General features: G+C 35.7%; 2 protein-coding genes across 7 annotated transcripts; both read left to right on the plus strand.

The window, feature by feature from the left end:
* The first annotated feature begins 7 nt into the window (after positions 1-7).
* LOC6648338 (glutamate--cysteine ligase) lies at positions 8-14902 on the plus strand. 2 transcript variants are annotated; one of them, XM_002071116.4, is made up of 5 exons: positions 8-937; positions 11859-12485; positions 12568-13706; positions 13774-13955; positions 14035-14902. In XM_002071116.4, the coding sequence occupies exons 2-5, from the start codon at positions 11861-11863 to the stop codon at positions 14222-14224; spliced, it is 2136 nt and encodes a 711-aa protein (XP_002071152.1). In that variant the 5' UTR covers positions 8-937; positions 11859-11860; the 3' UTR covers positions 14225-14902. The 2 variants fall into 2 exon arrangements, with proteins under 2 accessions (XP_002071152.1, XP_023035362.1); XM_023179594.2 differs by lacking the exon at positions 8-937 and adding an exon at positions 11403-11467.
* An 881-nt stretch (positions 14903-15783) lies between these two features.
* On the plus strand, positions 15784-22597 carry LOC6648339 (NCK-interacting protein with SH3 domain). 5 transcript variants are annotated; one of them, XM_023178947.2, is made up of 9 exons: positions 15784-15833; positions 16737-17218; positions 18740-19053; positions 19128-20591; positions 20658-20855; positions 20917-21025; positions 21098-21307; positions 21375-21547; positions 21620-22597. In XM_023178947.2, exons 2-9 carry the CDS (start codon positions 17215-17217, stop codon positions 21809-21811), a joined length of 2664 nt encoding a protein of 887 aa, XP_023034715.1. In that variant the 5' UTR covers positions 15784-15833; positions 16737-17214; the 3' UTR covers positions 21812-22597. The 5 variants fall into 5 exon arrangements, with proteins under 5 accessions (XP_023034715.1, XP_046867192.1, XP_002071153.2 ...); XM_047011236.1 differs by lacking the exon at positions 15784-15833 and adding an exon at positions 16017-16033; XM_002071117.4 differs by lacking the exon at positions 15784-15833 and having other exon boundaries at positions 17068-17201.
* The last annotated feature ends 102 nt before the right edge of the window (positions 22598-22699 follow it).

Genomic DNA, 22699 nt, shown 5'->3' on the forward strand with positions numbered 1-22699 from the left:
CATAAATAGCCGCGCAGTTGAAGTGGAACTTTCAATTCGTTTGTGTTAATATCGTTGTCGGAGTGTTTTATTTGTTTATAACAATATCCAAAAATAAGAGACCCCCCTCCACCATTCAAATAATAAGAATAAACCAACAAAGAATAATCATATTTATTTTTGAGCTGGCATCAAAACGTGTAAATATTGTTAACTAAATCAAAATACAGTTTAAACAAATTGTAAATCTATTGTGAAATACTTGGGCAAAAGAGCAGCAGCAAAATACATCAATTTCATGCGGAAAGAGAGCAAGAGCAGAGCAGAGCAGAGATAGCCCCCACTCACACACACAGCAAGAGCGCGAAAGTGAGAGCGAGAAAGAGAGAACCACCTAAAATTGCTAGAGCACGTTTTTTCAGTGCAAAGCGGCGTGTCTATTATTAACAAATTAAAAACGAACAAAAAAAAAAAATTATACATATTAATTTGCTGCAATCGCAAGCCAGACATCAAGCAGTGGCAGCCAAACAGTAGCGCAATACCGAACAGAGAGCGAGTGAGAGCATCCAAAAAGGAAGCGGATTCTAGAAATCTATTATTATTTCACTTTGTTGTTTTTTTTTAGTTGGTTTTCCTAGTTTTCTTTTTTTTGTTTTGTTTTGGAAAACTTGTGAAATAAAAGCGGGAAATTATAAAGTTACACAACTAACTTAATTGCAACAACAAATCTCTGAAAGAGAAAGAGTGCTAGGACCAATACATATAGAAACGGAGAGTGTAAGAGAGAGAGGAAGCTAAGCAGGTCACTTTTGTTTGTGCCGCTAGTTTTTCCAATTGGAATCAGAGACACCAACATTCACGTCGTCCAGAGCAACAGCTGAGAGACCAACCAACACAACACAACACAACAATAACAACAACAACAGTCAACCTTCTTTACCTTCATTTTTTGCCGGTAAGTAACTTTAGTAAGTTTAAGTAACTTTGAGTGACTGGACACAAATTATAGTTTAAGTACTTAGACCTTGAGAAAGCCAACCCCAAGAGAATGTGGGTGGTTCAGGGGGGCGGGCCGTGGAAGGGGCAATAAGGGAGGAAGGTCTAATGCGTAATTACAAAAACTAATTTATTTATTGATTGTCTGTAATTACACATGGCTCGATAATAGCCTTGACATTAGTTTTCAGTTTGGAAACGATAGAAACTTCTGGGTCTAATTCAAAAGTTCAAAAAAAAAGCAGAAAAAAAACAGAATAAAAAAAATCACATTTCTGTTAAGTCATTCACTCGCAACTCACACATGCGATAAAAGTGATTAAAAAACAACAAAAAAGACCAACAAAATAATTTCAAACAGAGAAGTATAAGTTGTGACGTCACAGCGTCCTCTTAATTATTACTCATACGACGCGTGTGGTTTGGCCCGAAACGGGTTTATTTACCATCCTCTCATTCATCTCCTCCTCTTCCCCTCATCCCACCCACACTTTTTTGAAGTTCAAGGCACTTACTATTTCACCATACAATGCAACACTAAACATAACAGAGAAATTGAGACTCTCTGAGAGAGAGAGAGAGAGAGAGAGAGTGCGGAGAGAAAACAAACCAAGAGATACATAGGTCAATTTGCATATCATTTGGCTTTATCAGCATGAACGTGCACTAAAAAAATTCTCACGAATCATTCACATGACTCACGCACGAGCCACATTAGACACACGATCAATTATCGAGCATATGTTCATATATGTATACATATATATATATATACATATATATATATTAAAAAAATATTATATATAGATATATGTGTGTGTGTGAAAGCAATCAACAAACAATATGCTTTTTTTTGTTGTTGTTTTTTTTCTGCATTGGTGACACTTTACAATTATCACACACATCATGACTAGGAATTATTTATGATGACCTTGCTAGGTTCCGCTAATAGCAGAGCCTTCTCGAAATTATGAAACATCTATTGCCACCTACCTACACATTAGTGTACCTATTATCTATATTTAATGATCGTGCTTTTCATCCTAGAAGTTCAAATTGTCTTTTTAATGAAAGAATAAATATAAACATTAAGTACACAATTTATCTAATTAAAGTCATTTTGAATGAACTTTGGAAAACAAACTAAGAGTTTTCTATTTAGGGATTAGTTTAGAAGTACTGAAAACAATGGAACATTGGATTTTTATTTAAAAACAATAGAAACTCAAAAGTCTTAAGCTTAAATATTTAAATATGGGAAAAAAAACAAATGAAATAATTAAAGTATATATAAAGAAATGCAGTCATAGTGAAAGGACAAACATATTAAAAGAAGATTATATTAATCCTTTTAAGATCAGAGCGAGCCCGAATAATTAGGAATAAATTTGGGTAAAAAATGCTCCCATATTCAAGATTCGATATCACTTTGATTTTATCTTGAATATTTAAATACATTCAGTTATTTTGTCATCGCAATTTCTCAATGTTCGAAACAAACCAAAATGTATATAACTTTTTCGTATTTGATTTTGATAAGAAATACAAGCAGTATTCTGAGAGTAATTTAAAAGTACTTTTTTAAGAATTAATGTGTGAATGTTTTTGGTTATTCAAGAGATAGCCAGGATCATATAAAGTCCTGAGAGATGGAGAAGTGTCAAAATGTTAGGCAATTGCGGTGTGAATCTCATAAAGATTTATAGTTCAGTTAAAGACAGCTAATTGTAAGATCAAGTATCATATATGTATATGTATCTATATATTTGTTATCTCAAAATGAACGAACTTCGATTAGACGCGCAGAGTTTTTGTTCTTTTTCTATCACACTTAAAACGCATTAAAAGCCAATTTAACTCTGAAAGTTGTTATTACGTTTTGCGTTTTATTTTGTTTGCACATTTTACAATTGACAGCAGCGGACTGTTGCCGCCCCTTCGCCTCACCGTGCAACCCTTTCCATGCCTTTTATTATTATTTTAGCTTTCATTTCCCCTAAAGATAAGAACGTTTGGGGGCCAAAAGAAAACCATTTTGGAATTTTCCATACACGACAACGCATTAGTTATATAATCTTTTGCTCTCTCTTTCTTACGCTAAGGAATTCCCAGAGATGATTGTGCAATTATTTGCATATATTTCATGCATTTGATAATATCTCATGAGGATGTGATTCAAATTCTTAATGTTTTTCTTTTGTTTGTTTCATAGAAGAGGCTAGAGACAACAATAACAACAATAACAACAAGAACAACAAGAACGCAAAAACCACATCATAAAAAGTGCAATATAGATTCTTTTTAAAAATTTATAGCCAATAAAATACAATATAACTTATAGGCAATATAAGTCTCATATATGTATGTATGTATGTATATGTAAGTTGCCCTTGTTAATTGGAATGTTACAAATTAGACGCTCTGTGCCCCCCCTTCCTCTCTCTCTCTCTCTCTCTCACTATACAGGAAATGTGTGTGCACCAAAATGTTGTCCCAACAGACTCGTATGACACATTTTTAGCCTGACATTGTGGCAAATTCGCATACATACACATACATACATACATATACATATGCATATTATTATGTACATACAAATGTTTGTTTGTTTGCTTGTAACTGAAACCCGTTAAATGTTTCAACTTGGTACTGAAATTTCATTACACTACATCATCTATACAACTATACAAACTTTATCAAAACAAAAACAACAACAACAACAATAAAAAATAGTGCTTAATAAGACAATGTCTGGCCAAGCAAATTTTGCTTGCATATCAAAAATTCGCAATGATACCCTGTTAAATGCATTCAAAATTAGTTTGATCGATCACATCAAATCGCTAAATTCTTAGATTTCTATTTAATTTGATCGAAGGTCTCAATATCTTTAAATGATTTTGAATGAGTTGCGAATACCTTTTAGACCTTTTTGTGGCCTACTTTTGGGGTAGACTTCGTTATCTTGTAGAATCCTTCTTGAACTTTACAAAGCTTTAAAACAATAATATTTTTAGTTTTTTTTTCGTATCCTTTATTTACACACAAAGACAGAGCCAGAGAAAGTAAAGTTAAAGAAAAAAAAACACAAAAAATACTGTTTCTCAAGGTCACAAACCATGTATATACTAAAAACTATGACATATTTTCGGGCCTCAGGCAAGGCTATATGTAATAAACATTCCTTTCGATTGATTTCATATTGAATGGCCAAGAACATATTGGAAATCCAATAGATATTTTTACTCATATAATATCTTAAAGGAATTCACTTCAAAGGAATTCACTCCATATCAGACATCTGTTATAGCTTTTGATATATCTAGTCCGACAGATCTGGTGAAACTAAAACTTTATAGTAGCACATTTCCAAAGAAATTCTTAATATTAATTAACTTAAAATGAAGGTTAATATATTGATAATTTGTTGGAATTAAAATTTTTCAAGGACTGACAAAGTAACCGAAATGAATGATCTCGAAATAAACTGAAACCGGTTTAATAATACAAAACCTAAACGTCATTTTGTTGTGGTTTCATTCCTTGGAATTTTGATGTGTTTCTTGCTTCCGCTGGCAAATAAATTTAATCATCAATTATTTTGCCATTTAGTTTTGTTTTGTTTATACTTTTCCCCTAAGCGGGGAAACCCTTGACAAAATGTATTGTACGCGGTATTTTCAAATATTTGTCAATTGCTATCGAGATACATAAACAAAAGCAGAAAAAAATAAAACCGGTATACGTCTCAGACATATTATAAGTATTTGAATGTATATTATAAATTCTACTTATTTGATTTAATTAACGTCTGTAGATCTGTTGGAAAAACGTGTGTAGATATTTGTATTTGTTGCTGCAGGTGCGTCAGAATCGTTTTTCAAAAATATTTTTAGAGTGAAAAATGAGAAACAATTTACGTTAATGGTAACTTACACCATACTATACAGAATCAACATTGTTTTTCTTCCTCTTACTAAGCAGCTAAATGCGTCATCTTCTTTTCTTCACCCACACACACACACACACACTCACACATATGCAAACACATGTTGCTTTTGTTGTGTTTGTTGTTGTTGTTATTGAATGTGTGTTGCACCAATTGTTTAAACACACACTGCGTCATTTGCTTAGAGAATGGGAAAGAGAGAAAGAGGGGAGAAAGGGGTTGAGAAGGAGGGGGCTACTGTATAGTTATTAATATTTTGTCTGTTTATTTTTCATAGCAGATATTTAATTTTTGCTAATTAAACATAAGACCATGTTGTTGTCGTTTATTGTTATTCTGTATCAAGTTTCAATTGGAACAAAAAGCTGTCATATGCCAAAATAAAATGAAATATTTGCAGTAACAAAGTTCTCTGAAGGCCGCTTAACTAGAAATCGAGTATGTGTGTGTGTGTGTTTGGTTTTTTTATGATCGCAATAAACAATTGTGCGTGTGTTTTTGGGTTTCGCACACTTTTATTTCAAAGAAAAGAATAACGAGAATTAGGGTTTTAATATGGTCTAATATGCCCCTCAAAAAAAAAAGGCATAAAAAACGTACACAGAGAGCGAGAGAGAGAGAGAGTAAGAGAGAGAGAGAGAGAGGTAGGGAGAGAGCTAAACATGACAAGAAATCAAATTCAAATTGAATTGAACACTTTTCTTTCGTTTTATGAGGCGTATACGTAATTTAATTTACTCTCTAGCCCCTATCTATGTATATATTACTTCCTCTTTTTCTCTCTCTGTCTGTGTGTGATCGTAATCAAAGTGCAACAACTATTGATTCTAACGATTTGCCTTGATTGCGCCATGTACTTTTCCGACCATTCGGACGCGTCATATGTACTTGAGAAAAATTGTGCAAATATTATACAATAAATGCAAATATATATATATATTTGCCTTGTATATATTGCAGTTTACTTTATTCGTTTTTTTTTTTTTTTTTTTTGAAACCATCAATAGACATTTTGCTTGTTTCAATTGTTGTTATTGTATTTTCTATTTCATTATTCTCAAAAAGAATGACCCTGAAAGCAAATTCAATACAAAAAAAAACAAAAACAAAAAGAGAAGAAAAATTATTGTCGGCGCATGCCCAAAATCAGTTGGCGATTTTCAAGAAATTCAAATTCTATTTCAGGAGACGATGTAGAGGGTTTTAAAACATTCTATTCCATTCCATTTCTCGATATTTCCCCAAATAACACTTATCTCTCAAAGTATTTCATCAAAACTTTTATCATTCAAATGAAATCCATTTCACAAATGATTCACCATCTTTTGGTTTTTTTGCACATGAGTTTCATTTTTATTATTATTATTATTGTTATTATTATGTGTACATTTTGGTAGGCAGGCAGGCAGGCCGGCAGGCTAGGCGTATACACAATATCACTGGGTATTATTATTGTTATTATTGTTTTCAAATGACATGGCACAAACTTCATCAAGTTGAACACGAAAACGAAAACGAAAAAAAGAAAAAAAAGTGCCAACTAACTGCCCGACAAGCTGCCCTGCGGCATTTTCAATTGCGTTGGTCAAGGAGCCCCAGTCGAGAGTCGATGAATGAATAAGCAATGTGACGAAGGCAGGGAGGGGCGAGGGGCAGGTGGTGCCTGATGATGATGCAGCAACTAAAAGAACTACGAAAAGAAATCTATATAAATTATATACACTAATCGTGACAATTCATTGATATCATTGATCATAGGTGGCAAATTAATTTAATTTGTATCACTTGATATGATTAGAAACTTGATAACTTATGATTCATATGTAAATTCTGGAATATGTAGGGAAATATGATAGATAAGTTGTATATTATGTCTTATCCATGAATGAGTGTGCAGAAAAACGGGGAAACTTCGTTTATTCAAGTAAGAGAATGATTAAGCTAAAATTGTTCTTTTTTTACTCATTTATTTGATTACGCACTCTACTGTTCATAGACTCAGTGGTTCACCTGTTGATTTTTCTAACACTTAATTCCAATGAGCGAGTCAGTAATTAAGGAAATGAGTAAGTGAGCGAGTGAGTAATTGAAGTTGTTCAGTTCATAAATTTGATTAAGTGAACTATTTCATCATATTGAGAAGACCTTTGCCCCAACTGGTTATAGAATTTTTAAAATTCCTAAAAAAAATCAATAAAGTTTATAGATCTAACCAAACTTTAGCCTATAGCTTCTTGAAAAATATGGATAACTCTCCCAACATAACATATTCCTTCAAAAAACAATTAAGTTCTACAAAATTTACATTGTTCGATGTGAATTTACAAAAATAGAGTATAGAAGAATTCGATCTTAAGATTTCTATAGCTATTATTGTGAAAAATTAGCATTTTATCTTTAGTAAAGTGTTGGGAAAATCAATAAATATAGATCTAGTATAGATATATTTCATAATCTTAATGATAGTTATTGTTTAGTTTGAATCTTATGTAAATTTTGCATTACTTGAAACTCAATTTTGATGCTTAAGTAGTCATAAAAATAGTTTTAGTTAGTTCCTTACAATAGCACAAAGCACTTTAGATTAGAAATTTGTCTTATCTAACCAAAGCTTATGAGTACATACATATATATTATAGATATAGTAGTAGGTAATCTACTATATATAGTACATACATACATAGTATATCTATCTACTTGTAAAGCTTGCTTGTGCAATTAAGACTTATCTAAGCGCATTTACATTGTTCTAGTTGGCAAACTCAAGCCAAGGCAAGCTAATCCAACCAACCAACTAATCAGCCAACCATCCATCCACCCACCCATCCATCCAACCATCCACCCACAATGCTTGTCAGTTGCGCTTCTCATTAGAATTTCTCGTATCTATTACATGTATTTATATATTTGTTTTTACATTTGTCTAAATAGATTTGTTTTTGGTTGGGGCCACTCATAATGGTCCCATCGTTCCACGCTTAACTTGTTGATCGTCGAGCATTTCAATTGTGGCTATTGAAAATACTTTTCTATCTGTGATAAGAAGCCAAAAAAGAAAACAACAAATATATATATATATATACAGAAGATGTCAGAGAGAGATTATCAACAAAAACGTGGAGGGAAATGCCCAGTGTGTGCCCTTTTATCATACAAATCACAAACCCGACGATAAGTCAATCAAATTTTGAAAACGAAAAAAAAAAAAAAGAAATTGTAGGTACAGTTGCCGCAAAAGAACACGCACAAGATAAGCTAATAACGCATTAATGCCATTTATTAAGAATCAAAGTCAATATTGTCTTAGTACTTGCTATTGACACGTATTGCTCAATCGATTGATTAATCCATGTTATTAACCAAGGCCAAAACCAAAATTTGTCCACTACTTATTTATGGAAAGGACAATAAGTGTATGTACAGTATCCTGATTAGTGCGTTAGACCATCGTCTAGAGGGGCACTACAATTAAATATATGGGTTCTATGAAATGGGTTCATGGGTAAACAACAACATTTCACATGTGTCCCAAGTAATAGCAAATCGATGGGAAGGAGGAGGCGATGACAGTGTGAAGAGGAATCGTTAAAGTGTTGTAACATTTTCGGTGGAACGATGACCCCCCCTGATAAGACTACTTCCCGACCAGATGGATACCCTTTTACTGATGATTGTGTCTATATCTTATCAATGGGTTTACAAGCTCTAAAATATTTGTGTTTTCTTTTCTGTTTCAAGTGTTGTCAACTGATGAAATTGGTTAACTTGATTAAAGTAAACTAAAGTGGCTAATATACAATTGATTTCGAGAGTTCGATCTATGCGTTTCCTTTTTGCTTTAAATATTTAGGTATATACAAAAACTGAGACCACTTGATCATTATTTACAATGCAGCAAATGCGTCAAGAAATTCTTTATTTATAAATATATAAGTATATATTTATTTGAGCAATACATTTATATATGTATGTATGTACATACCAACAATTAGACTTTCGTCTGTATTTAATTTACTTAGTTGTTCTACACCTTCTGCTCATATTATATTATTATATTTTTTCTTTTCCATAATCTTTATGAGTTCACAAAAATTGTTGTCGACGGTAAATCAAGAATTTTTGTATTTGCTTTTTGTTCCTTATGTTTTTTTGTTTTTGTTTTTGTGGTGCTTTTTCTTATTGACAGATTTGTGAAAATACGTTTATATATATATTTTTTTTTTTTTGTTTTTTCTATAAAAACGAAAAAAATGTGTATAATAAATTACATGAGCACAAATAATTATAATGGCACTCAATCAATTTAAAAATTTCAAGTGCTTTAGTTAGGGTTTTGTGTTCGGAATTCATTCAGTTATTCGATCGCGACATTTATGGGACTCTGATTCCAAAGATATGGCCAAAACCTTTTTGGCCGTGCCCTCTCGCCATACGATGTCGTCGATACGATCTCACATTTTGCCGATCGTCATACAGTCTGCCGAACGATCGGAGCCAGAGCCGGAGTCGTTGGGCATAATAAGCTGGAATCGGATCGTGGGTATATTTAGTTGGCATTTTGCCATGAAGCAAACCAGAATAAGCCAAATAGAGCTTTCTTTACGCTTTTAGTTATTATTATTGGTATTTACTTTAAATTCAAATTAAAGCGAAAAGAATTTCATAAAGATTATTATTTTAAAAACGTGCAAATTCCTTGGGAATTATTCATATCCTTGAGAAATCACACAGAAACAAAAAAACAGGTATGGATTTTTTTTTTTGTTTTAACCTATTGGTCCTTTTTGTGTGTGAGTGAAAAATACATGATTTATTTTCCTTCCTTTCCATTATTTCTGATGGAATTACTTCCCAGTATTGCTGATCCTTTGTGGATGTGTGTGTGTGTAAGAGTGTTGAGTAACATTTTCTTTTTGAATTTTTATGCTATTCCATCAAAGTTTTTTCTATAGGTTTAAGTATATTCAACAATTTTCAACTCATTAGTTGTATATTCTATAAAGTTTAGTAATATAGAAAACATTTCCTTTCATAAACAAAGCAACATCCTATCAAAATTCTATCCTGTGAGTGTTAATACCAAACTTATTTGAAATGTTATGCTATTCAATGAAAGTTCTTCAAAAAGTTGAAGTAATATCAATGAGTTTTAATAATAAATTTCGTAAATTTTTAGTAATATAGAAAACCTTTCTTTATCAAAACATAGCAAAGTTAACAGTTTAACTCTTTTTTTGTTCAATGAAATGCTTAGAAAGTATTAAAGACACATCTCTTGATTTACTTAAAGCTAGTCAAGTAAAGTAAAGTAATATGATCTGCCTTGGAGTTTATTTATACAATATTCAACCCAAGGACAGACCATTCTTTCATTTTGTCAACTTCCAACTTCCATTGGAGCGTAAACTGTATCAAGAATAAAATACTTTATTTTCGGGCCTATAATTTGAGACAGTCTTCAATGTGGGGATTGATCGAATGACAGAGGTGATCGGTTTGATTGACTTAATGCTCATTAAATCTTTTGCTCACCTTCACTAAATTTGTTGATTGCTTGCCTAGATTTGATTTAATAACAATTGTCAAAGTCTTTTAAGTGGTCGTAAATCTACGCCGCAACAAAAACAAAAACAAAAAAACGGCTCAACAACAATAATGAAAACCTCGCAAGAATTTTATTTTGGCTAACCAAAAGTATGATTCAATCATTTCAAGTGGCCGTCAGCAACCAATCTCTTAATATATTGTATAAATATATTTATATATATATATAATACATATATATATAGAGTATAAATAAATGCCTGAATCCCTTTTATCAATTATTTGATTAATATTTGGTTGGACCGACTTCTGTCTCGGTCTACATACAATATACATATATATATATATATATGTATGTATATAGAAAAGTGCGCTTATCAATTAATTGAGCGAAACGTTGTAAATTGTGTGTGAGTGAGAGCATTGAATAAATAAAAGTTAACACACACATTACCAAATGTATGTACCTTTATATATATATATATATATATATATATATATATATATATCTATTCCAACATTCACTAATAATATCGGTTATACTTACCATTATTTCAAACTAAAATACATCCATGTAGATAAATATCAAGAACATCAAATATTGATTATATATTTTATCAATATAAAAATTAACCTCTTCTAGTATGTATGTTTAATGATTTTTGTATTTAAATTGTGACTTTTCATTATGATTTGCTTGATTATGTGGGTTAAAATCTTTAATTGAATTTTCATTTAAATTAAACTTAAAGGAATATAATTTTAATGCCATCTAAAGGAAACTGAGTAAAAAGTTTTCACAAATTTTAGTGTTCCATTCCCGAAATGTCATTTGATTTTGTTTTACTTTTTTATTATTGTTTCAAAAACGTTTTGAAATTTTTTTTTGTTTGTTTTTTTTTACAATTTCATTTTGCAGACTTTTCATTAGTAAATTCAATATTTAAAGAAGTCAAAATTTAAGCAATACATTTATATCCATCCATCCAGAGCAAGGTTATATAACTGAATCCAATGAATTTCAATAATGTGCTTAATTTAAAAAATTAAAACCAAGAAATAAAAAATTAAAACCAAGAAATATCTAAAGTTTCTTGATCTTGCATTTTGTGCAGTCGAGCGAAAAAAAGAAACAAGAAAGAACCAAAAAAAAAAAAAACAACTAAAAAACAAATTTCATGCAATGCATTTTTTATGCTTTATTTTTTGTGTGTTTTCTGTCGATTGCGCAATTTGCAACTGTACTTTGTATATATATAGTCAATATCTGTGTGATGGAAGAGATATATAAATATGTGGAATAAGTGATCTCCTCCCTCTCTACACTGTGTGTCCTTTTTCATCTTTGCTAATTATTGTTCTCTCCTCTTTTCTCTTTTGATTACAGCAATGGGTCTATTGAGCGAGGGCAGTCCACTATCCTGGGAGGAGACCAAAAAATTGGCCGATCATGTGCGGGAACATGGCATCAATCAGTTCATCAATCTCTATCACAGATTAAAGGATCGCCAGGGAGACATATTGAAATGGGGCGATGAGGTTGAATATATAATTGTGAAATTCGATGATGAGCAAAAGGTGGCCCGTGTGGCCCTCAAGGCAAAGGATCTATTGGAGAAGCTAAACGAGAAAGAGTTGGCCGATCCGAAGAATGTGAAATCGTTGTGGCGCCCAGAATACGGTGCATATATGATTGAGGGTACACCAGGCAAACCATTCGGTGGTCTAATGGCCCATTTCAATCTGGTTGAGGCTAATATGCGTTATCGTCGCGAGGAAGTCACCGAGCTCTTGGGCAGTGATGAGTGCGTCATGTCCATTACGAATTTCCCGCGATTGGGTTCACCGAATTTCACGTATCCACTGGCACAACCTCATCCCGAGGATCCCTTGAGCTCAGCCCGTTCGCTATACTTTCCCGATGAGGCAATTTTCCCGGGTCATCCACGTTTCAAGACACTGACCCGTAACATACGCAAACGTCGCGGCGAGAAGGTGTCCATTAAATTGAAGGGTAAGTGTGTGATTGTCATCAAGAGAGAGAGAGAGAGAGTGAGATTCGATGGTACTATTAATTGATTTTTTTGGTCTTACAGTATTTAAGGATGTTAAGACCAAATTACCAGTGGAAGGCGCTCCGCCGGGTGAACCCGATGTGGTTCTACTTGATGCCATGGGCTTTGGCATGGGCTGTTGCTGTTTGCAATTGACCTTCCAGGCCTGTAATATAACCGAAGCGAGACGTCTGTACGACCAGTTGGCTCCCCTTTGCCCCATTATGTTGGCTCTGACAGCTGCCTCGCCCATTTATCGTGGCTATTTAACCGAATCGGATTGCCGTTGGAATGTTATAAGCTCTTCGGTCGATTGTCGCACGGAAGAGGAACGTGGCTTGACCCCATTGAAGGAGCAAAAATTCCGTATTGCAAAATCACGTTACGATTCAATTGATTCGTATCTATCACCGGAGGCAGCCAAATATAATGATGTACCACTTACCTATGATGAGGATGTCTATAAACGTTTGATTGAGGGCGGCATTGATCATCTATTGGCCCAACATGTGGCACATCTGTTCATCCGTGACACTGTATCGCTATTTAGCGAGAAAGTCCATCAGAATGATGAAGAGGATACCGATCATTTCGAGAATATACAATCGACAAATTGGCAAACGATGCGTTTCAAGCCACCGCCACCGAATAGCTCCATTGGCTGGCGTGTGGAATTCCGGCCATGCGAGGCGCAGATAAGTGACTTTGAGAATGCGGCGATTGTTTGCTTTGTCGTCCTACTCACCAGGGTGATTCTGTCGTATCAATTGAATTTCCTAACGCCCATCAGCAAGGTGGATGAGAATATGCAAACCGCACAGAAGCGTGATGCCTGTCGCAAGGAGAAATTCTGGTTCCGCAAATCATCCAAATCCACTGAACAGCGAGCGGCCCAGGCAGCTAATGGTACCAGCAATGGTAATGGTATTACCACCAATGGAATCAATGGCACCAATGGCAATGCCACTGCCAATGGTAATGGCATCCTCAAGGAGGAAAATGGTCATGCCAAGCCGCCAGTCATGACAAATGGCACATCGAAACCAATGAATGGTCATGGCATAAATGGTCAGGCCTCAATGAATGGCAGTGGTGCCGATAGCGATGAGCATACCGATACGGATGATGAGGAGAACGAGCTGTTCCAATTGCTGACCATCAATGAAATTTTTAATGGCAAAGTAAGTTTCCCATTTTAAGCCCTTTCTCGTATGTCAATTTTAATCAAGATAATCTTTTCCCCCTTAGCCAAATGTTTTTCCTGGTTTAGTTCCATTAATACGCAGCTATCTGCAGTCCATGGAGGTGGATACAGATACCCATTGCACCATTGAACAGTATCTACGCTTCATACAGAAGCGGGCTGCCGGTGAATTAATCACCACAGCCACCTGGATGCGTGAGCAGGTGCTCAATCATCCCGATTACAAGTGAGTCAAATGATTAGATATTTACTGATGAGAAGTTAGCTAATTTCATGTTTCTCCTCTCTCTCACTCTCTCTCCCAGGCAAGATTCGGTGGTTAGTGATCAGATTAATTACGATCTGCTTAAACGTATTCAGCACATACAGGAGGGCAAGCATATTGAGCCGGCTCTGCTTGGCCAATTGAATCATTCCAAAACAAAGACGAAAGATTTCATTCCACCAGCACTGCAGAAGCAGTTGGCCAAGAATGGCTGCTGTGAGGAGAAATGATCCGGCTGCAGAGAGCCAATAGCTAGACTAAAGCTAGCGCTACGGCAATGGCAAGGGCTAGGACTATGGGGCTAATACTAAGGGCTTGTGGGACAGGGGACAGAAGAATACATATGGAAAAGAGCGCAGCAAGAGCAACAAAAGCAAAAGCAAGGACGAGGTCAATAGCAAGGGCAAGGGCAAGGGCATTGGAGCCGCGCGCAGCATGTGATTGTCGTTTTTGGATTGAATTGTTAATTTGTTTTACTATAATCCTTTTGCGAATGCTCTCTCTGTCGTTGGCCCCATCAATCTCCTAAATGTTGCGGCATCTCTCACTCTCAATGACATTTATCAATATTCTTATAGCATAATTTATCATTATCATCAACAACAACGACAACAACAGCGGCAACAATATTAAGAAAATTTCCCCTGTCATCCCGCCCGATGAGACGAAGTCAGCGGCTAAAAAATAATATATAGGGGCAAAGCCAAGCAAGCGAGGCAAGAAACGAATGTTGAAAAAGGATAAAGAAAATGGTAATGGAAACTGAAGCGCGAAAGTTAACGTAAAGAGAGAAGAAATGAGAGCTCTAAAGGAAAAGAGAGATTAGGCTATTTATCGGCCGATAGTTAATCGGTTGATTGGATGATTGTTTTGGTTTTTGTTTGTTTCCCAATTTTTTTTTTTATATACATATATATACATACATATACTATATTGAAAATCAAATCTCAATCAAGTGCCGTACCATCTGACCTACAAGAAAACAACAACAACATCAACAACAACAAATGTAGTGCAAAAGAAATGTTTTTTTTTTTTTAATTAATATTACAATTTCTATATATATTTTGTAACTAAATGTGGCCTGCTGTTTTTATATTATAAGAATTGAAAAGTGTAATAAGTGAAACAAAAATATTGAAACTTGTGCTATTATTATTTATTATGTATTACACACACACACACACACATACACCACTATTACTATTATTATTATTATTATTATTATTATCATAGTAGATCTTTTAACTGCAATTATTGTATTGTGACCACAAAGCAAACAAAAAATAAACAAAAAACAATTGTTGAATCTTAATTGTAGCACAATAAAGTAAAAAAAAATATTAAAACACACCATATATACACACACAGAAACACACACTAAATGCCTTCTGAATGAGATAGGAAAAACTAGAGAAAAAAGAAAAAAAAAGGAGAATATGCGAGATAAATTGAGTACTGTTATCTAGTTAGGAAAATGAACATATATATTTTGAAAGTCTAAACACTATACCCGATTACAATTTTGTGTAGCATTTACATATGTGACTCTTGTTTCTTTTCATTCTGTTTATTTAGCTTTATAATTATAATCACTGTGAATAACTAATTATTATTATTATTAACAAGTGCAAAAATAAAAAAAAAAACCCAAACAAACGATTTTTTCAAATAATTGTGCTTACATAGTGGCAGCATTTTTGGCCACTATTTCATATTTCAAATTGTATTCTCTGGCAACTCTGCTTTTTCCCCACTATCGGCTCCCCAAATTCCAGTGCTAGCTAACGTTCAATCGGGTGGCAGCTGAGTAATATTATGTGGAGAGTATTTATTATGGTATGTGGTTTTAATGCAGTGTATTTTGGTTTGTTTTGTTTTTGTTTTTCAAGCTAACGGAAAATTAAGTATACGTAAAGAGTGGCACGCCCTGTATATTTGTCTATTTAAACAAGCAGTGTAAATTAACGAAACGACAACAAAAACAAAAACAAATAGAAATCCATATGTGAAATACAATAATCAACAATAAGGAGACTGTAATATACCGTAAACCACAACAAGAATAACAACAAGCAATAGTTTATAGCACACACTTACATATATACATATATGTATGGTTAAACCCTAACAACAACAATAAGGAAATATTCTTCTAGTATTGCACCGGAATCTTTAACGTATTGTGTATATACTTACATATGTATATATATGTGAATGTGAATGGATGGTGGATGTATGTAATTGAATTTAAATTCAATTACTCTCTAGAGTTGGCTACAAAGTAGCAGTAATGCTCTCAATAATATCTCTGTAGGGCAGGTCGCACCCAAAACGCCAGAAAAGTTTACCGCATTTATTCATTGAAGTATGTCTGGCTGTGTCTACATAGTACATAGCACAGTGGGTCAGATTTATAAATAAATTGTCTGTGAACTTGTATAAGTCTGTCTGACCTTTTTGAAAGATTCCACATGGAATTTTCTTGGTCACCAATTACGAGTTTTAAAAATAGAATTTATATGCTACGCACTTGGAATGCGAATATTCTTTAAGTAATTCAGTACGATGACCATAAAGTGAATCATTTATCTTATCTAATCAGTTATTTCAACAAGTTCAATGCAGTTCTTCGCGAATTTTCAACTTCCTATAACGATTTAGTGCGTTCGAGATAATTTTGAAAAATGACATTAATATAATGTTTTAAAGATTTCAAGATACATATGTACATTATTTCAGACGAATCCACTGTACGCGATGTAAAAACAACGAGAGAAGCTGCATAAGCCGAACTACGATACACAAGAGGCGAGGCTAAATATCCTGTCGTCCCCAGCGTTCCTGCCAGACAAACAGATAGATAAATAGGCAGGAGAGAAGGACACTGCCTAAATATTCATTACAAGTACAGGACAAACTAAACCAAAAAAAAAGGGAAAACCAAATGTCGATTGCATTTCATAATGCAATTTTTATTTTAAATATGATAAATCATTAAGACATCCAAGATAAACCAAACAGAGGAAGAAAATCAGTGGCAAATGCAAAAGGAAACACGCCCATAAGCAACAACAACAGAACAGGAACTAGAACAACACGCCATAACGTCCTTGAGTGGCTGCCGTCAATTCAGGAAAAGAAGGACACCAATAACAAACGAAAGGAAACAACAGACAACAAAACAAAACAAGAGTAGTGTAAAAGGTGCGCTCAAAATATGGGTAAGTGGGTGGCAACCTCTCACCTCCTCCTTCCCTGTTCCCTTCTTTTACACTGCCAAACTCTCTCTCTCTCTCTCTATATTTCTCTTTCTCTCTGTAATTCGGACTTGCAACCATCCCCCAATACAATATAATCATATTTATCCTTCTCAGTAGCGGATCTACGGGGGGTGAAAAAGGGGAAATTTCCCCCCCCAAAACTCCGAGTCGGATAGACAATCAGAGTTTGGTTATGAAATTTTACGTGGTCAAACAAATTTTTGACTTCGATTTCCCCTCCCAAAATCGAGCGCACGATCCGCCACTGATCCTTCTTTGGTAAGAGATAAACTCTGTTAAATTCGCATTGATGCACTGGTTCCCATTTTGGAACCAAAACGAGAACCAAATCATTAGTGTATCATTATACCGTTACGTATAAGTAATTTATTTGTTGAATCCATCGGAATTCAGTTATTATTAATGGATGGGCTGCTCATTGAAGATCAATTACTACTTAGAATTAGCCAAATAAAACAAAAAACAGAAAATTTATGTTAATATCCCAATCTACGTGTACGTCATACAGTTACGTATACGTGATATTTTTTTACTATTATTAAATGTTGATGTTTAAATTATTTAATAGTTAAGTTGCTTAATAGCAAATTTACTATTTTTCTCTTTTTTTTAATTTTCATTGAGTTATGAATCAGTTTAGAGCAAAATTTATAGTTTATTAAGTAAACAAAAATTGTTTAACAGAATCTGTTCGATATTTGTTGTAACTGCGTGTTTTCTACGCCTCCTACTTTGGTTGAAGCCCTGGTTTTCTGTTAAGAACAGAAAGAGGAGTGAGTTAGAAATAAAGGACGCGCGCGCGCGTGTCTTGGCTATAAAATTGACACAGAGAGAGAAAACAAGAGAGAGAGTGGGCGTCGTTATGTTTTGAAACGGATATTTTTGTCTGTGTTGTGTTGAGATTATTTTTCTCGCTTGCAGCGTCGAGCTTTTTCGTGTCAGTGAATGTGTGAGTGTGTGTGTGTATAAATACAATGTAAACTGTAAAGAATCAAAAGCGCAAGGCGTTGCAGGATACAAAAAGAACTAGAAGCAACGCGACCACCGCGAGAGTGAGAAGGGGTAAAAACTAAAAAGAGAGAGAGAGAGAGACAAAGTGAAAGAGAGGACAAAAAATGTAAAACAATACGAAAATTGCATTTTCCTTTTTCCGTTAGCTTATGCACTGTGCTGTGCTTGTGTGTGTGTGTGTGTGTGTGTGTGTGTGCTGGTGTCTTGGTGTGAGCGTGTTGGCATGTGCCTTAGTCTGAGACCCTCCAGCTCCAAGTCCATCGTCAGTCGGCAATTGGCCCCTCGGCAGTGAACTTTTTAGTGCCTGCATTTTCCGTTTTTCGTGTGAGTGCGTGTGTGTGTGTGTGTGTGCCGACGCCCATCCCATGCATGAGCTTGAGTTCCCTCCACCTCCATCTTTTCTTAACGTTTCAATTCACAGATTTAATCAAAATTGACTTGATTTTATAGCTACGACAGCAGCAGCGCCTACTTCGCCCTCAACTGGTGCTCGAATCGAATCGGAGACTGGAGCAAGTGCAGCGGAAACAGCGCCAGCAGCAGGAGCGGCAGCAGTAGCAGCAGATACCGAAGGCATCAGCGGCATCGAGATGCTCAAGGCCCTGTATGATTTTCAAGCGGTTTATCCCAAAACCATTAGCTTCGATGAGGGTGAATATTTTATACTATATCAGACCTCGGCGCGCCAGCGAAACTGGTGGCAAGTGGTCAGCATGAAGGGCAACATTGGATTTGTGCCCTCCAATTACGTAATGAAGATTAAGGTAAGTGGTGTGACAAATTTTTGCCCCCACTCTTCTCATTATCATTTTCTCTGTTTTGCATATTATGTTTGCAGGTGGAGCATGATTTCCTTATCAGTTTCCTTAACTCATCCATCGAGTCGCTTGAGAAGTGTACAGATCATGAGATAAATGGCATTATGTCTAAGGATGAACTCTTGGATAGATTGCGTGAAAAGAAGCATACAATGGAGCGATTATATGCAGACAATTCGGAGCGAGATGGCGACTCATCTCTATCATATTCGCATAGCTACAGTGACAAGGCCAGCAGTCATCGTCATTCCCATCCCCATGCGCATCATCAGCAGCAACAACAACAACAACAGGGAGGGCATGGACATGGTCATGGTCACCATCGACAGCATAGTCCACCTGCCGCCCAACGTTTAGATATGAGTAAAAAGAGCATGTCTAGTCCGGCAGTGGGTACGGCTTCCAGTATGCCGCCAGCACAGATCCTAACAGAGTCACCCAGCATGGGTAATATGCAACTACAGAGCTCCACGTGCACCATACAAACGCCACAACAACAGCAGCAGCAACAACAGCAACCACTGCCCGCTCCTCCGCCAGTTTCGGCATCTAACTCATCAAAGGCAGCTGCAGCGGCGGCAGCAGCAGCAGCAGCAGCGGCAGCAACAGCTGCAGCCGCAGCCGTCTCAGATGTTGCCCAAGACAATAGCATCACATCGGAGCCATCGGAGACAACAACGACAACGACAACCACTAGCGAGGATGTGGTCACCACATATAAGGAGACCAGCCAACTAAGCACTAGCCAACACAAGCCTCCAAATAATGGAAGTACAGCCTCTGCATCTGGTTCAGTATCAGCATCTGCATCCGTTTCGGCTGTGAGAAGCAGCAGCACTGGCAATGGCAAGGCATCTGCCTTGCAACAGAGACAGATCGGTGATGATTCGGTTCCAGCAGAACCACGTTCAGGCGATGCCAGCGATGATGATGACGATAGGAATGATGACGATGGCATAGGCTGTTGTCCCCTAAATGGTCAGGACAGCGCCGATAATAGTCAGGCTCTGGATAGCATTGATAGTCCATCGCTCTCCCATTGTCAAATGAAGAGATCTGAACGTAATGGAGCCGGCAGTCTGGGCGTGGGCGAGACCAATGACGATGGCGTCGATGGCGGTGCTGGCGTAAGTGGTCAACTAAAAGTGGAATCATCGGATGTCTATCAGATTGTTGATGCCCTGCGACGTAACACGAATCTCAGTTTTGATCTATCCTGTGAGGCATTGCGTGTGGTATTGACCAGTCTGGAGCAATTGTACAATGGTGCCATTAATCCCTATCTGGAGGCAGTGGCTGTTCATGTCACTGGCAAAGTGGCCACACCCAAAGAGCTTCTTGGCATTACACACGATTCCAAGCGTCTACAATATCTTTTCGCTCAATTGGCTGACTGCAAGAACGATACCGAGCAACGCACCTGGATGCTCTATGAAGATGAGGAGGATATTATACAATTTCTTGAAGAGTTGGTCGAAATACTGGTAAGCAATGGATTCCAATCCAATGGAGATTCCGATTTATATTCCGCGTTTTTTTTTTGTTTGCAGAACAATGCCGATGAAAGTATCAGCTGTTATGAGATGTCCTGCGATCAATATCAAATGTTTATTAATTTGGTGCAATACTATCAAATGGAGACACGCTGGTCCATCAAACGACTCCTGCTCAAGACATTCACAGCTGCCTGTCATTTGGATCACATAATAGTGGACATATTGCTAACCTCAGTGCTGCCCCTGGAGATTGTATGTGAAAACAAATTTAATGTATAGAACAAAATATTAATTGAAATCTTTCTCTGACCAGGTGGAGGACATGAAAACCCATTTTGCCAATTTGGAGCGTTTCAAGCAATTGGTGAAAATGTTAACCATTATCTTTTCCTTGGGTCAACCCATGCCAGTGAATCATCAAGGTGAAGTTGCTTCACCATCTCTTTATTTAATAATCATAAATTGATTACTAATTATTCCCGATTTCCTTGCAGACTATTTAGGTGTACATTTTGCCAGCTTTCTGCTAGAGATAATCGAGGGCAATAATCCGGAAGTGCTTGTCGATATGGTAATTGCCTTGATATTGGCATTTAATCAACAATTTGGTGAACATACCTACAATGTGATCATTGAGGCAATGCAGAATTTGCCCACAGCCAAGGTGTTTACGGAGAAGCTACTGCTCCTGCTCAATCGTGAGGGTGAGTGACAAGATGACAAAGAAAGAACCATCAAAATCTAGAATTTATATACTTTTGCTTCCTTCAGATGATCCGACACGTGTGCTCAAACATGCCAATGACCACATGAATACGGTGCTGCGCATGTTTATCGATATATTTAGTCATTCGGATACGGCGGGAATGTTTTATACGAATGACATAAAGGTGCTCATTGATATTGTGGTGCGTCAACTATCAGATCTGGATGCAGGTAGTGCGGTAAGCGACACTAACAACTATAAAATACCCAGTTAAGAAATAGTAATAGTAAATATTTTACCCATCTTGTAGACACGCCCTTGCTATTTGGAGCTATGTCGACGCATTTTACGTAATACCAACTATCAGGAGCATCAACATCGTAAGCATGATCTCATGAAAATATTCACACGCATCTTCTGCGAGGAGACCGAATGCAGTGCATCCGATCAGCAATTGGTGCGCGAGATAGCCAACGAATTTCCTCAATTGTTTAAGGCCTAATCGAAACGAAATGTTAACGTTAAAAAGAAATCCTCAAAAAAATCCTTCCCGGGAACCAAAATTTGTAAAGCATTTGCTAGTGAGGCGCCAGATTAGCCGCCAATCCTAAAAGTGAAAATTATATGAAAAACAAGATTGAATTGATGACCTGATTTGTTATCATTTTGTTTATTTACACACAAAATCTATATTGTTAAGTGTCAGTAGATTTGTGTTATACCGCTAGTCCGACTTCTTCCCCGTCTCACCTTTCCACCACCGCCCCTCCCTCTCTACATACATATATGTGTATCTTATGAACATAGTTTTTAAGCAGAAAAGCCAAAAGCAAAAAAACAAAACGCGACGATTAGTAACGAAAAGGAATCATTGTACTAGTGGCAGCAATCTTATATAGTCGTTAGACTTTAGTCATATTCGGTATATATATATATATATATAGATATACTCATAGGAGTGTGAAAATTTCAAGGAAAACCAAATAATAATAATTGTTATTACAAATTTCAGGCATTTATTTCACATTAGTTATTGTATACACTTCTCTTTCTCTCTCTCTCTCTGCTACTCCCCCGCTTTCTTTCTCACTCTCTCTATCTTTTTCTTACTCTCAGTGAAGAGTGGTGGGGAAAAGAGAGAGAGACAGTGATCGTGTGTGTAGAGAGAGAGAGAGAGAGAGAGAGAAATTAATTAAATAAAATTTACATTTTATTTGAATATAGAAATTGATAAATGTAGCATAAATATACCTAATAAAAACAAAATGTTAATTACAATCTACCATAACAATTGATGATGATATTATTTGAAACACAAACTATATAAAACTATGCATATTTAAGTCAATAATAACAGGCAAACTATAATGTTAAATTTGTTTATATAATC

Source organism: Drosophila willistoni (assembly GCF_018902025.1).
Source record: "Drosophila willistoni isolate 14030-0811.24 chromosome XL unlocalized genomic scaffold, UCI_dwil_1.1 Seg141, whole genome shotgun sequence".
Lineage (NCBI taxonomy): Eukaryota > Metazoa > Arthropoda > Insecta > Diptera > Drosophilidae > Drosophila > Drosophila willistoni.